General features: G+C 44.1%; 1 protein-coding gene across 9 annotated transcripts in view; it reads right to left on the reverse strand.

The window, feature by feature from the left end:
• MYOF (myoferlin) overlaps positions 1-16,825 on the reverse strand; it is a 170,483-nt gene that overhangs the window by 104,613 nt on the left and 49,045 nt on the right. For all 9 annotated transcript variants that reach the window (XR_014826643.1, XR_014826645.1, XR_014826642.1 and 6 more), the window contains exons 6-12: positions 7,768-7,934; positions 7,007-7,135; positions 3,753-3,815; positions 3,620-3,670; positions 2,446-2,476; positions 1,582-1,697; positions 809-935 (exon numbers count right to left, since the gene is read on the reverse strand). Coding sequence is in view for 5 of the 9 variants with exons in the window: in XM_084994880.1 (XP_084851006.1) it covers positions 809-935; positions 1,582-1,697; positions 2,446-2,476; positions 3,620-3,670; positions 3,753-3,815; positions 7,007-7,135; positions 7,768-7,934 (684 nt within the window). In the remaining 4 variants the exon portion in view is untranslated. The remainder of the gene's footprint in view (positions 1-808; positions 936-1,581; positions 1,698-2,445; positions 2,477-3,619; positions 3,671-3,752; positions 3,816-7,006; positions 7,136-7,767; positions 7,935-16,825) is intronic.

The raw sequence follows: 16,825 nt of genomic DNA on the forward strand, positions 1-16,825 counted from the left end.
ACAGGATATAGCCTCCTCAGCAAGGACAGAGGAGTGACTGGACTAGCCTCTGTGCATAGAATCACTCTAAGTAATTCTCTTAAATGCATTCAATCTCTTAATACAGAAGTGACAGAGTTCTAATTATTGGCACTTAGCCACCCTTTGCTCAGCCTTTTGTTTCTTTGTTTTTTGTTTTTTAGGGCCATACCCATGGCATATGAAAGTTTCCAGGTTAGAGGTAAAATCAGAGCTGCAGCTGTTGGCCTATGCCACAGCCACAGAAACTCGGGATCTGAGCAGTATCTGCAACCTACACCACAGCTCATCATTAATGCTGGATACTGAATCCACTGAGTGAGGCCAGGGATCGAACCCACATCCTCATGGATACTGGTCAGGTTCGTTACTGCTAAGCCACAACAGGACCTCCTGCTCAGCCATTTTTAATAATCCAATAGCAAACACATTTATTTGCTTATAAAATGTTACGCTTTCATTTGGGATGAAAGGAGTTAGCAGTGCTCACTGCTGACCTCTTTGGTATTCTCTAGAATAAGAGGAAGATATGGAACCCTGAAGACTCAAGGGATGGAGCAGAATGGGCCACAAGTTCCATAAGGACCACTATCAGTGACCAATAGGCTACCCCCTGAGCCTGCCTAGGTAGCTTTCAATGGGGCCAGAATGAATGAAATTAACTCCATGCAGTCCTTTAAGAAGAAAGACATGTGGCAGGGAGCACCATTCACTATTTGGAGTATGATTTTAACACATCTAATCATGCAGATAACTGACAACCCTGGGGCAGGATTAAATCCATACGTACTCTGGGGGATATCCTCTGCTCGGTAGATCTTCAGCAAGAAGGTCACCCACCGGAGGGCAATGCCAGCTGGGAGTAACAGGTTACTTTCCACGTCATCACTGTCATTTTCACGATCTCGTTTCTCAAGCTATTTGGGGGACACATGGTAACAAATTGTACACATAGAAAAGCAGCACATATAAGAAGCCAAATGGATACTTGAAAAAGAAAACCAATCAGAACTGTTTCCATTAGGATTTCCTGTGTTTTAGGCTGAAGAATTCAGCACCAGTTAATTCAATCTCAAAACTGCTCTATAAAATTAATGCTCATATGTTTCTCTGACCAGTACACTACAAGAAAATAATGTGTCCTATTGTAATAAGAACACTAAATAGCAGATAGAGAGAGTGAGAGTTCCTCAAGTTCTCATTTCTTTCTGGCCACTGGTTTGCCCCCCAGTTTTCTGGAATAACAACTGTCCCTTTTGGCAGCAATGCCTGATTCTGCGAGTGAGCCATGCTCTATGGATGAAGTGAGGCAGGAAGTCTTAAAAACACATGTAAATTTACTGAATGAAAAACCTACTCATAGATACCAGGAGGGAGCCTAAGGGAACTAGGTCAGTAATTCTGTTGGAAAGAAAACAACAGCTTCTGAAAAACTGAGGAACTAGGGGGTTGGGTTACTGACTGGAAGGATTCACAACTATTGGTGCCCACTTGCCTAACTCTTGGTCCTCTTTTTTGGTAAGAAAAAAAAACAAATGTAAAGGTAGAGAATTTGGGGCTCACGGGAGGCTCATCTCCAGTTCCCAGGACGAACATGCTGACTTTCATGTAACCTTTGGCACCCGAGCTGGTATCTTCTGGGTCATTGAGAAGAAGCCATTTTCTCATGACAGCATGACCTAAAATAAGGTGTAAGAGGACAGGGACACTCTAAAGAGAAGCTGACAGGTCTGTGATTTCAGCTGTAAAATAAATAAGCATTTCCTCCAATGTGTCTTCATGACATGCCAAATTGCCCAGATGAGACTCTATATTAAGTCCGCTGCTTTGCACCAACTCCCCACCCACATCCTGTCCTGGTGTGCCTCAAACAAGACTCTCTAAGAGCTAATAACTTTTACATTTAATTTTATCTTATTTTATTTGCTTTTTAGAGCCGAATCTGTGACATATGGAAGTTCCCAGGTTAGTTGAATCAGAGCTGCAGCCGCTGGCCTATGCCACAGCCAAACAATGTCAACGCAGGATCCGAGCTGCGTCTGCGACCTACACCACAGGTCATGGCAATGCCGGCGCCGGATCCCTGACCCACTGAGCGAGGCCAGGGTTGAACCCTCATCCTCATGGATACTAGTCAGATTCGTTTCTACTGGGCCACAATGGGAACTCCCAATTAACTGATTTTATAATTCAACTTTGATAAGATCAAAATATCCTCACAGAACAGAAAAGTTACCTGCTAGTGACTGTTTAGGATAATCATCTTAGATTTAAAAAAAAAAAAAAAAAACACTCATGCTAAGCTACTATTATAGTTCCCACCAAGCATCCTTTCCTCTTCTGAATCAAGAAAAAAGTTTTTGATTCCTTGATCCCCCAAATTTCTTGATTCCCAGAAATTCACATTCACACAAGGATATCACTTACCAGGTTCATCATAGACAAATCCGACATCAATCTGGGAAAAAATAATTTAAAGTACTTCAAACAGATTTTAAAATCAGTTTAGTCACTTCTTGAAACCATCCTTATTACCACATTTAAAAATAACGCATTTGACTAGGCAATGTCTTTGAGACCCAACATTTCTGTCTTACCCTCTTTGAAGACCCAATGCCTTGCCTGACGTGTGACACAAAGAAGGCCCTCGATCCATCATTTTGCATGAATGAGCCAATCTTAGAGCTGGATGGGACATGGTGACAAACGTGTCCTGGTTTGTTTGGGACTTTTCTAGCAGCACAGAAAGTCTCACATTCAGAGGTTCCCCTCAGTACCAGGCAAACCTGGACTTTGGTCCCCCAATAGGAAGCCACCTATCCAGTACTCTCCTCCCTTCTCCAACTAATGCTAATGCTAATATAACCATTGACCAGGTACTCCAATGTGCCACGGGCTGTGCAAGTGCTTTACACACTATCGCCTAGTCTTCACAATGACCCCACTCTATAGGAAAAAAAATGAAGGGTCAGAGAGGTTGACATATGGCTAGCTGATGGCAGTGAGAGTATGAATACCCATCTAGCTGACCCAGATCAACTTCTAGAACTTCAAGAAGTAGCTCATTCCATGTAGAACTGCTAAGAAGGCATCCACTAGAATCTGTCATTAATTCCAGTGTGAGTTACTAAGAAAAGCACCTTGATTCTCTTCTCTGGCTTGCCTTTCATACTCCAGATATACAACAACTGGCTTTGTAGATAGAGCTATGGGTCACTGAAAAGTGGAGCTGGTATTGGGTTTCTTGCCAGAGTCAAGCCCCCTTCCCTTTGTAGCTGCGTATTGGCTTCCATCCACAGTAGGAACTCTGGGAAGGGCCCGGATATGGCAGCTTCCTGGCATCGTGCTTTAAGGCACTAAGTGCTATACTTCAAAGGTTACTTGACCCAGGTCGAGGACACTCAACTGGTCTCTAGCCTCTGGGGTATTCATATCCTGCTATCGTTTCAGCCTTCAGCAAGGATCACAGCATCAATGCCTAACACGTAACCTTAACACATCACCAAGATGGGCATCCTGAGACCTGGCCAGGAATCAGATCTTCAATACGAAAGTGCCCATCTTTGATGTGCACTGAAAGAAACAGACAGTTGACACCCACCTTAAATTCTCCCATCAGACAATCTGCCCGCAAAGAATGGGAATTATAAACCTGGAGGAAAGGAGAACAGTGAAAAGATTATCTCTTCATCTGGCAATGAAATCTGCCTTCCAACCCATGCCCAACCCGTTACCCGAATGCTGATGATCTCATCCATCAATTCAGAAGGAGTCAGGTGGACATTGTAGAAAAACAGCTGTTGAAACAAAAGAGAAAAATGTTTGAATGTCAGCTGGAGTCGACTAAGGTTTAGTGGGGTCTGATGCTACAATCTGAGGGGCTTTCCTAAAAAACACCAGACAATCCCAAATTAGGTGTGACTATTTGAACCCATTGTAGGACCTTGGAAAAGGCCCTGAAATTTAAATGTCATGAACTTCAAGATAAACTCTGAAGGTTGAAAAAAGGGAAAAGTGGCTAAAAAACAACTGTAGGGTTTATTTAACTAAATAAAATTGTATACTTGAGATCAGATATCTAGTAACTGACTAAAGATCTAAGGTTTTTTCATGTCTTAGGACTTGCATGATCTGGAAAGTTGAGGCTCTCTACCATTTTTAATGCTATCATTTCTATCCAATGACTCTAATTTTGTTCTTTTAAACAAAACACCTTTAAAGCCAACTCTTCCCGTTAGATAATGGCAGTGCCTCAGCAGGGTCAGTATGGACCACATTTTAACTCACTGTAACAGCTAAATTTAAGAAGGTCGATTCTTGGAAAATAAAATGGGGGGAGTTCCTGCTGCGACCAAGTGGGTTAAAGGATCCTGCTGTAGCTTGGATTCAATCCCTGGCCCAGAAACTTCCATATGCCATGGGTGTGAGTGGAGTGAGGAAAGAAAGAGAAAGGAAGAAAGGAAGGGAGGGAGGTAGGGAGTTAAAAAGAAGAAAATTGAGTATACCATAAATCTAAAGTTTTAGGTGTCAGTAAACTTTAATGTTAAGAGAGAAAAATGGAGCATTTATTTTTTGGCTGCACCCATGGCATGCAGAAATTCCTGAGCCAGAGATCAAACCTGAGCCACAACAGTGACAACACTGTCTCCTTAACCTTCTGAGCCACCAGGGAACTCCTGAGCATTTATTTAAACTGAGACTCTTTTCTCCCACTTTTTAACTAGAAATATTTCAAGTTTACAGGAAAAAAAAAATTGAAAGACGGCAAATAAACACTCTTTTTCACTTACATTGGCCAATTATTACCATTTTGAGACACTGGCTTTTGGCTTTCTCTCTATCTTTTTTTAACTGAGCTATATGGAAGACGGTTCTAGATAATATAACACTTTATGTCTGAAAAATACATTTGCACATATCTCCTGAGAGCAAGCACATCTCTCTATATAATGACAACACTATTATCACACTCAAGAAATTTAACATAGGAGTTCCCATTGTGGCTCAGCAGGTTATAAACCTGACTAGTATCCATGAGGACACAGGCTCAATCCCTGGCCTTGCTCATTGGGTTAAGAACCCAGCGTTGCCATGGCTGTGGCACAGGCCAGCAGCTGTAGCTCTGATTCGACCCCTAGCCTGGGAACTTCCATATGCTGCACATGGGGCCCTAAAAAGGAAAAAAAGAAATTTAACAAATAAGTCAATTTTCAAAATTCTACAGTTGTCCTGAGAAAATTATTCTTAGATTTTCTTTTTTCAAATCCACTTCAGATCTTACATTGTATCCACTTGTATCCTTTCAGTTTCCTTTTATTTAGAACAGTACTCCCAGCTTAATTTTGTTTATTTCCATCAAGACCAGTTGCTTTGAGGAATCTCACAATCTGGGTTTGCGTCAGTGTTTCCTTACTGTTAGAGCCAAGTTGACTACTGGACAAGAAATGACACAGGTGATGCTGAGTACTTCCATTATCTCACATCAGGTCACACATGTCCATTCGTCCCACTATCGGTGATACTAAGTTTAATCACTTGGTTAAGAAGATGTGAGCAAACTAGGGATTTTTTTAGTAAAATCTTTTTGTTGATTATGAATTGTTCTGTTTAGAGGCTCAGTTATCTGAGTCTTCCCTTTTGCCAAGAAATCGAATCTCGAAAGAATTCAATAAAATAGAAAATTCTGAGGTGGAGATTCCTATCGGTCTTCTCAGAGGGTAGCTGGATAGATATTTGTCCTGCGTTATAAATGCACTGACAGGTCCTATGCCTTAGGCATCAAGTCATCCCGTATCTGTATCTCGTGCTCTGGGCAATCCAGTCTTGCCCTCCAACATGACCCTTTCCTAGCCTTTCCCAAATCCACTTCCCGTGCCCCCACCTCTCCTGTTAGCTTTAAAAAAGTTTTTTATTATAGTTGATTTACGATGTTCTGTCAATTGCTGCTACACAGCAAAGTGACCCAGTTTATACACACACACACACACACACATTCTTTTTCTCATATCATCTTCCATATATTCTATCCCAAGTGATTGGATGTAGCTCCCTGTGCTATACAGCAGGACCTCATTTTCCAGTCAGCTTTGACACTACTTCCCTGGGCTGTCATTGGCGATTGATCTAAGGAGAAGTTACAAACGGGAAGAAGATGGGGCCTCTAAAAGCTGGTGGCCAGTTTGAACAAAGGGAAAGAAACAGGAACATCACACAAAAAAACCCAGCTCCTTGTGTGAATAGAGGTCAGAAAACAGAACCAACACCAGAGGCAGGGCTGGGATGACAAGCTGTAAGGAACCCAGACGAACTGTGAGAGGAAACTGCAGTAGGAAAGGCCTGGGCTCAGAGAACAGAGCATGAGGCCTGGGAATGCTCAGAAATGCATCTCCTCACAGAGTAAGACTGGTCTATGAGAAAGTGCCCAAACTTATCATTTCTCTTCACAGCCCTAATCATGGAGTTCCGTGGTACTGAAAACAACTGTCAAGGTACTCAGTATTTTTGAAGAGTGCTGCAGAAGTCAATAGAACAGGCTATATTCTCTGTATGGAGAGAAAAAAACCCTTTTTGCCCATAATTGTTTTTTTTTTTAAAAAAAACCTATGCTATTTTTATAGGCAAATAGGTTTTGACACTTTAAAAAAGTTGGGTTACTTGGTCACACCGAGTCCTCCATCAGAGACACCTGCTAATTAAGGAGCAAAGGCAGATGTAAGTGCTTCATGTGCTCCATTTTAAGGGACACGAGAACATGAGAGGAAGGGCTGTGTCCTGATTTTGTTGCAAAACCACCAGAAAGACACCAGCAGCTCCAGGAACCAATGATGAAAGAGGCCCTGTGACTTCAAGATCCAGTGGTTCTTAGTGCAGAAGTTTTGCTGGAAGTTTGTTAAGTCTGTACACGTGTTCCCCTCCCATGTGTGGAAGCCAGGAAGGTGCGTATAAATAAAACCGACTCACAGAACAGGATGTGCATTCGCCCGTTTACCTCATCAAAAAAAGGATTGTTCCCTCGCTTGATTCTTGTTCGGTGTGTCTGACCACAGACGTGGACTTTGACCACAGGTCTGATGTTGTTGCCACTTAATTGCCGGCCCTCGATCACTCGGACACGGATCTGCAAGCACAGAAGGGGAGTTGTCACTGATCCTGTCTGAGCACGACAGGTAAGAGAATCCTCGGGTGTTGCCTCTGCTTGTTCACCTGTAACGACTACTGCTCAGGCCAGCCAGCTTTGCAATGTTTCGGACTGGGAGAGGCCACCTATGCTCATTCCAAGCTGGGAACTGGGGTGGGGCTGCCAAAACCAAGATCAGGAGTGGGGCTGCAATACACCACAGCTGGCCTAGGAAAGCACAGAACAGGGCAGAGGCCATAGCTCAGACTCTGGCCTCCTACCAGGTCTTCCTGGATCCGTAGAGGTACCAACTCACTGCATGGCTGTTTCCTACGGACGTGGCCAGAGCTGTGAAAAATGCCATACCTGTGCTTCTATTCTTGGATGAGCTCTTCCTACCACTAGAGGGGATTTTAGTTCATGGAAGAGCCTCATCTGGATTGACTACATCTGCTGCTGCACGCAGAAGAAAGATGGGGAGCTCTTCCTATTGGGTTGATGCCCTGATGTCCTTTTTTACTAGTTGTATCACCGCCCACAGGCAGTGGCTCCTCCCAGCAACACCACAATTGCCAGAAGCTGGACAACACAGTGGTGCAAAGCAGGGGGGGTGGGGGTTCTGCCATCCCTACCTGGAAGTCCTGTGGCTTGTTAGACAGCATCCGCCGGCTGCTCCTCCCTTTGGTGAGCCTCCGGGCAAGGTGAGCTTCCGACGCCATCCCTCCTGGGCCCTTGGGTCCGGGGACCTTGATGGTATTGTCCAACTCCTCCTCGTCACCGCCATCTTCCTCCTCTTCTCCTAAAACCCCAAAAAGGGATCCAGTCAGAGATGGCCCTCACCCTGTACCTATCTGAACACTTCAGAGAATTTTCCGTGTTCCCGAGGCGGCAGGTGAAGGAGACACCTTTTGGTGACACAGACTTGGGAGGGGTTGTGACTCGGGTATAGATCTTTAGGAAGATGTGTTCCCACGCATCTGGGCACTCATTCCAGCTGTCTCCAAGGTGACCCGGAGAACGTCAAAGGCGTGAGGACAGTGAGAAGAGGAGATGGCGCAAATGAAGGGACCCTGCCAGAAATTCCTCGGATCTGACCTGGAAACCCACCCCGAGCTGAGGTCAGGGGCCTTTCCATGGTTAGGACAGTGAGGTAGAGAAAAGCTGGGGAAAACTGGAGTCTTGCAGGGAGACTTCAACTCCAGCCTTCTTACCGCAGGTCTTTTCCATAGATTTTTTTTTAACTGTTGAGGGTTTGTCTGCTTTCACCCTGAGCCTCATGATCATGAGTGCCTTCTCCACGGGGACCTCACGGCAGATGAGAAACTCACCAAGCAGACTGCGGTGGTCATCATGCTGTCTCCCTTTATCCACTGGTTGTCACCTTCACACACATCTATCCCCTCATTTATCTCCTTAACTTTCCTTCACACTCAGGGGAAAAGACATTTTCTGCTCAGTAGAGCAAACTCCCTCCCCATGCCTGAGATCCCACTTCCTTCTGATTCTTTGGAGGAACCTATAAATGTCCCTCCACTTCAAGTACATCTGGTGGCTCTTTCCCCATAGAGACCTTCCTGCTGCCTTCACATATGTACAGATAAAATCATCTAAAACTCATCTTTGCCTTCTATCTCTCCTCTCTTATTCAGAAACTCTTTAAAACTCAGTGACAAACTTCTGTAATACTTTTTTTGTAATAGACAAAAGGTTTGAACTCCTAGTAATTTGTACAATATATTTTAAGAGAGACTAGAAAACTAACCTCCTTGTCCAAAAAATACCAGCACCTGCACTCCCTACCTTTGGATCCTGAACCTCCTCCTTTACAATGCAAAGTCATATAAAAGATTTAATTTCCATAGGGAATCATCTGTCAGTCACTCACATCATAGTATGAATTAGTTCCATCAGCCTGCCTTGCAGCCTGGCTCCAACATAGCCCTGAAGCCATGTTGCTTGGGTTTGAATCTCAGTTTTGAGTTAAGTCTTTTAATTTCTGTTTCAGTTCCACCACAAGGAAGTAAAAGGTTCCCCGAAGTTCTGCTTCAGACTTTAGCCCAGGAAGACCCCTCCTCCTACAACCACTCCATTCATGCTCAGCCCATCCAAGCCTGGCTCCTATTCTGCAAAGGTCAACCATGGACCTATTCTTGCTAAGCTCAGAGCCCTTTTCTGAACCTTATGCTCCACCTTCCATGGCATTGGACAATGGGGCCCACACATACCTCTCTGAATTGTGCAGCTCTCCTCCTGGGACTCCAACTACATCTTTTCAGTGTCTTCCGAGGCCACCCCTTTTGTCTCCTATTCATCAAGTGTGCCTTCCTGCTCTGTTTCTCAGCCCTCTGCTCCTCTGGCCCAGTGTTCTCTGGAACCACACTTCACAGTCTTTCAAGGAGTCATAGGCCCACAGAATGTTGGACTAGAAAGGACCTTAGAGAGCCTCAGTCCAACCTGCCCCCAATCCCATTTTACAGGTAGAAAAACTGAGGTCCAAGAAGGTGAAGCAACTTGTTAGGTTATTAGGAGCTGAGCTGAAACCAGGACCATGTCTTCACCGTCCCTCAGTAGTTTAAGACTGGATCTAGAAGCAGGCTGCAGGTGAAGGCCTCACTGCTTTCAGGCTCCTCCCACAACTAAGATGAACTCCCTTCGACCCTCCCGGGCCCAAGTGGGATTTCCTCCCTGCCAGGGATTGTTCCACTTGAGGTTGTGGTTGTTTACGGCAGAAGAGGTAAACTGTAGCCCTTTGCAGTGCTAGACTCTGAAGAAGCCGTCATGAAGCTCATGATGGATGCTCCAGATACAGACTGCAGGTAACAAAGAGCCAATTTTCTGGAAACATCTTCTGGTAGTCAGCCTTTAGGCTAAAGGGATGGATCAGAGGGAAACTACACCAGTAGTGCCCTCCACCAGCACCTCCGTGCAGCATCAACAGGATAGCAGAGCAGGAAATCGCCCCTTTCTGTGGCAGGAAGCTATACAGGCTTAAACAATGCTAACACCCTAAGTGTTCCATAAAGAGTGATGGGGACCCCTAGGGCACTGCTGAACACACCCTTCTGTGCAAGCTGTTCCATTACCCAATGTTAGCAGCTGTACTGGCCTGCCCTGTATTGAGACCCAGGCAAGCACCGGAACTACAGCCAAGGAGACCTACTAAGTATGACAATTTTGTGACCAAGGAGGGTCAGGAACTGCTGACTGAATAGGAAGCCACTACTTGTACTTGCTTCCCCGGGTTGTGGAAACAAAGTATTACAAACTAAGTGACTTAAAATAACCAAAATTTCTTCTCTAACAGTTCCAAATCCCAGAATTCCAAAATCAAGGTTTTGGCAGGGCCATGCTCCCTTGGAAGCCTCTAGAGGAAAACTCTTCCTTGCCGCTTACTAGCTGGTGGTTCCTGACAATCCCTGGTGTTCCTTGGCTACTATCTGCATCACTTATTCTTCGTCTCTGTTGATCCATGACCTCCCCACCACAACCACCCCACCCCCATGTGTGTCCATGGGTTCTCACCTATTCTCCTAAGGATACCCGTCATTGGATTTAGGGCCCACCCTAATCCAGTATGACCCCATTTTAACAGATTACATCTACAAAGACCATATTTCCAAACAAGTTCACATTCTGAGGTCCCATGTAGACAGGAATTTGAGAGGCAGGGGACACTATTCAACCCACTACAGTGGCTGTCTTGTGTATCTTTCCAGTTTGCTTCCTCTATTACTCCAGTCCACAAGTCTGCAGTCACACAGGCTGCCCCGATCTATGGATGGCATCACATCCCCTGTCCCTCACTTCCTGCATGTCCTTGCCTTTCTCCTAACCTGCTGGATACCATGATCTAACCCTGCAATTGCTCCTCTACTTGCCCCCCAATCCTTCCCTCCCCCTCCCTTCATTGTACTCACCTGGTTCACCTGACTTTCCATGTACCACACTCCTTCACTCAGGCGACTGAACCCAGAACACACACCTTACTGACTAGTGTCACTTTAATTTCATGCTCTCGAACTTTCAGTGGACTCACAGAATTGCCCCGTCATTCTACCATGTTTTCAAGGCACCCAGTTCGAAGTTATGCTAAATCCTGGTTTGAGATGGCCACTGATTAGCCAACAAGGTCAAATCCCTTTACTCTTTTTTTTTTTTTTTTTTGACTTTTTGCCCTTTTCTAGGGCCACTCCTGTGGCATACAGAGGTTCCCAGACTAGGGGTCTAATCGCAGCTGTAGCCACTGGCCTATCTATGCCAGAGCCACAGCAACAGGGGATCCGAGCTGCACCTGCAACCTACACCACAGCTCACGGCAATGCCGGATCCTTAACCCACTGAGCAAGGCCGGGATCGAACCCGCAACCTCATGGTTCCTAGTCGGATTCGTTAACCACTGAACCACGAAGGGAACTCCAAATCCCTTTACTCTTCTGATGTGCCACCTATTTTGCACCTTGAAAGCTTCCAACACACTGTCTATTCTTCTCACCATCAGCCCATGACTTGCCTTCTTATTTTGCTGAGAAAGCAGGCAATGAGCTTGGCCAGGGCCATCCTGGCCAGCAGGCCCCTTTATTTAAACACTTCCCAGGGCTTTCATCTTTTCCGCCTAAGCACTGAAGGGCCACCATCCTGCCTAATCCTCTTCCTTTCCTTGATGGAGAGTCCTTTCTCCATGAATATTTTAAGGTTTTTGGGTCAATATTTACTATTTCCTCATAGCAATCTTGTTTATCCAGAGTTCTAGAATGCCAGCCTCTGCCTGTAATATTAATTTTGCTTCTCATGATGAGATCTTGTTAAATGGTGATACTGGTTAAGGCAGAATTTCATTACTTTGGGCCAAAGGTCATTGCAAAAATCAGAACAAAGGGCTAGTGTGATATCTTCAGTTTAAGCTAAAAAGTAACAAGGCAGAGCAGGAGAGAGTTTTTAAGCATGAAAACATATTAGAAATAACATGTTGACTGAGCTAGAATGTTGAATAATAACTTTGCTGAGTTTCTAACATGCTAGAAGTTATATAAATGCCTACACTGAACCATAAGCAATTCATTACTCTCCACTTTGAATTTTGGGTAAACAGCACTACATGGGCCCTAGGAATCTTCTGGAGTGAATCCAATACACTGACCAAAGCGAAAGTACCATGGAAGAGCCTGTAACCCAACAGTGATACAAACAGGGGCTTGCAGGGAAATTCTGGCAGCACCTGACTTTGTCCATTTTTTTTTTTTTTTTTTTTTTTTTTTGCTTTTTAGAGCCGCACTGGGGGCATATGTAGGTTCCCAGGCTAGGGGTCTAATCAGAGCTGTAGCCACGAGCCTACACCATATCCACAGAAACGCCAGATCCTTAACCCACTGATCAAGGCCAGGGTTCGAAACCGCGTCCTCATGGATCCTAGTCAGATTCATTTCCGCTGGGCCACAAGGGGAACTCTCTGGCCGCACCTGCCTTTCACTGATTGAGACTGTGAGCCAAACTAGGAAACACAGCCCAAAGAGCTCTGTTTGAGTCTGGATAAGATAATGTTAATCAAGTAAAAAGCTCAACTTGGAGTTCCCATTTCCTATGTGGTATAGGTCGCAGATGTGGCTTGGATCTGGTGTGGCTGTGGCTGTGGTGTAGGCTGGCAACTGCAGCTCTGACGCAACCCTATCCCAGTAACTTCCATCAGTCACAGGTACAGCCCTAAAACAAACAAACAATCAAACAAAAAACAACTAAACATACACATACCCTGCCAATCAGTGATACGTTCCTTGGTATTTGTCCAAAGGAATTGAAAACCTATGTCCAAACAAAAATCTGCTCATGGATGTTTATAGAAGCTTTACCTATAATTGCCAAATTTGGAAGCCAAGATGTCCTTCAATAGGCAAATGGATAAATAAACTGTGGGTATCCCCAAACAACGGAGTATTATTCAGCAATAACAAAATGGTTTATCAAGTCATGAAAAAACACGGAGGAACCTTAAATGTGTATTGCTGCAGTTCCCCTCGTGGCGCAGTGGAAATGAGTCTAAGAACCATGAGGTTGCAGTTTCGATCCCTGGCCTCGCTCTGGCGTTGCTGTGAGCTGTGGTGTAGCTCAGAACTGGCATTGCTGTGGCTCCGGTGTAGGCTGGCAGCCACAGCTCTGATTAGACCCCTAGCCTGGGAACCTCCATGTGCCGCGGGTGCGGCCCTAAAAAGATAAAAAGACAAAAAAAAATTTTTTTAATGTACTAGGGAGTTCCTCTCGTGGGTCAGTGGTTAATTAGTATCCATGAAGACATGGGCACAATCCCTGGCCACGAGCTGTGGTGTAGGTCGCATATGGGGCTCAGGTTCCACGTTGCGATGGCTGTGGTGTAGGCCGGCAGCTGCAGCTCTGACTGAACCCCTAGCCTGGGAACTTCCATATGCCTCTGGTGTGGCCCCAAAAAGACAAAAAAATAAAATATAAATAAAATTTTTAAAATGTACTATTCTGGTGAGTGATACTGACAATGGGGAAGGCTACGCATGTGGGGCAGAGGGTAAGTGGGAAGTCTCCGTATCTTCTTCTCAGTTTTGTGATAAATCTAAAACTGCTCTTTAAAAAAGAGCCTAAAAAAGCAAAACGAAATAAAACATGAACCTCTCAAGTATCAATCCTTGTAATCTATGGTCAGAATTAGTTTCTTCAACTTGTAGAGGTGAATTTTCAAATTTCTTTGCAGAACCCACTACATGTGGAGGGTAACCTTTCGAATCACTATTAGCAGTTGTGAACAGTGGTTATCACAGGAGGAGGGACTAAGAGATTGTTATTTTCTTGTGTCTTATCTTCTGTGATGTTTACATTTTTACAAGCAGATATTGCTTCTTAACTTAAAAAATCCCAAGTTCATGTTTCAAAATTTGAAGAGATCTATATAAATTAGAGGAAGCAGACTCATTACTTTTACGTAAAATGATAAAAAAAAAATTTTAAAAGGCAATTTAAGGGAAATGAGAAAAACAACTTCTGGACCAGATGTTCTGTTTATGTTAAGGTCTGCAGTGGCAGGACATATAGCTGCCTTGCTTTTACTTCTCTGTCTCATGTTTGTTGGTCTTATTTCCCCCCAAGACGATAAGTTGTTAGGTTTTCTTTTCCTTAGCATCCTCCCTAGCATGGAGTTGTACTAAGTTCTCAAAGATATCTTTGCTTAGTTGAACTGCACTGAACATTAAGATTTTTTTTAAAAAGTTTTCTCTGAAAACATCCAAATAGTCTAGGACATTAAAAGATTTTTTTAGGGGAGTTCCTATTGTGGCTCAGTGGGTTACGAACCTGACTAGTATCCACGAGTATGTGGGTTCAATCCCTGGCCTCGCCCGGTGGGTTAAGGATCCAGTGTTGCTGTGGCTGTGGTGTAGGCCAGCAGCTGCAGCTCCAGTTTGACCCCTAGACCAGGAACTTCCATATGTCATGGATGTGGCCCTAAAAAGAAAAGAAAAAAACAAAGAAAGAAAGAAAGAAAGGAAAGGAAATAAAGAAAGAAAGATAGATTTTTTTTAACTACTGAGAAAAACTTTTTTCTTTTCTTTTTTTTTTTTTTTTTTTTTGACTACACTCAGTGATATGTGAAAGTTCTCAGGCCAGGAATCAAATCCCAGCTACGGCAACAACCCAAGCCACTGCAGTGACAATGCCAGATCCTTAACCTGTTGTACCATAAGGGAACTTCAGAAAAGTTTCTTTTAGACAGATTATGAAGTCACCATTCAGAATGCCACCCTTGATCTAGCTGAAGTGAATGTTAATCTTACAGTCCCTAAGAGATAGCGCTTCTAGATCAAAGAAACCTGTTTGCTTTTTTTAATTTTTTTTTATTTTTTTTCTTTTTTAGGGCCACACCTGCAGCATATAGAAGTTCCTGGACTAGGGGTCAAACTGGAGCTGCAGCTGCCCACCAATGCCCCAGCCACAGCAACACCAGATCCAAGCCACATCTGCGACCTACACCACAGCTCATGGCAACACTGGATCCTTAACCCACTGAGCGAGGTCAGAGATCAAACCCAAATCCTCATGGATACTAGTTAAGTATGTAACCTGCTGAGCCACAGCAGGACTCTCTGAAACCTGTTTGTCTTTTAAATGAAGGAATTTCACTTTGTCATTTCACACACATAAAATTGCCCTGTGGACACGGCTCATTTGCAGGTCAGCACTTGGTAACATTCTTTGTTTGGGATCCAAATAAAAGGAAGCCAAGTTCTGGCTCATTTGCTATCTCCATCCAGCAGTGTCAGGTCTTCTGAGGCAGACCTTGGCCAACTGCTGTCATGGGCTCCACCGGGAGTCAGCTTCCTAAAAGGATGGGGGACTCTCCGCCCTTAGGCACTGCTGGAGCACTGGTGCTGCCAAGCCAACCCACAGGGTGAGAAGAAAGGGCCTCGGGCAAAGGAAGCCTGGCTGGCAAGGGTTTTCTCCCCAGTGGGTTTAAAAGTTCAAGAGGTGGTATTTTTCTCATTTCTAAGGAAATCAACCATCTTGGGAGATGGGACCGCCCCTTATACTCTAAATAGCTAAAATAAACTGCTTATTCTCAAAGTCTTTCTGGTCCACTAGGACAGAACTTTTTTTTTTTTTTTTTTTTTTTTTTAAAGCATTTAGTCATCTCAACATGACTCTGAGCCAAACCAGATCATTCTCCTCTCACAGCTCTGCTTTTTAGAGGAAACAATGAATGCTCATACAGACTGTGGCTTTCAACTGAACTTATGACTACAAGCCATCCAGAATTTTTTAATGATAATAACAATAATAATGATAATGATAACCACACTAAGGTAATACAAACTATATGCCAGGTATGGAGCTAAGTGCCTTCTATGCATTATCTCATTTAATCATTGCAACCACTTTATGATGTACATGTTACTATTCTCCCCACCTTACAGTAAAGAAAGCTGAGATTCTGAGAGGTTAAGTGTCTTGCCTAAGGTCACATGGCTAGTTAACAATAGACACAGAATGCAACTTAGGCCAGTCTGACTGCAAAGCCCTTGCTCTGATCCATAATGATACACCTTCAGGAAACAAAAGTCTTGTCTTTAAACCTGGACTGAAAGTTCCTGGAGGGCAGGATCTATATCTTAAAGAATTTACCACTCCCAGCACTGCAGCAACAAGCAATGTGTCAGCAAATCGTGCAACCAATTTATTTATCTTTTTTTTTTTTTTTTTTTTTTTGTCTTTTTAGGGCTGCACCTGCAGCATATGGAGGTTCCCAGGCTAGAGGTCTAATTGGAGCTGTAGCTGTTGGCCTATGCCACAGCAATGCCGGATCCTTAACCCACTGAGCAAGGCCAGGGATCGAACTGCAACCTCGGGGTTCCTAGTCAGATTTGTTAGCCACTGAGCCATGACGGGAACTCCTATTTATCTTTTTTTTAATTAGGCTATAGGAGTTCCTGTCATGGATCATCGGTTAAAGAACCCGACTAGTATATATGAGGACACGGGTTTGATCCCTGGCATTGCTCAGTGGGTTAAGGATCCAGTGTTGCCCTGAGCTGTGGTGTAGGTTACAAATGTAGCCCAGATCCCTCATTGCTGTGGTTGTGGCGTAGGCCAGAAACTACAGCTCTGATTCAACCCCTGCCTGGGTTTCTCCATATGCTTCAGGTGCAACCCCAAAAAGAAAAAAAAAAAAGAAAAAAAAAT

This window comes from Sus scrofa, chromosome 14, assembly GCF_054392235.1.
Source record: "Sus scrofa isolate SSC_HxYL_T2T_F1_AM1 chromosome 14, Sscrofa_HxYL_maternal_Yorkshire_Landrace_v2.0, whole genome shotgun sequence".
In the NCBI taxonomy this organism is placed as follows: Eukaryota; Metazoa; Chordata; class Mammalia; order Artiodactyla; family Suidae; genus Sus; species Sus scrofa.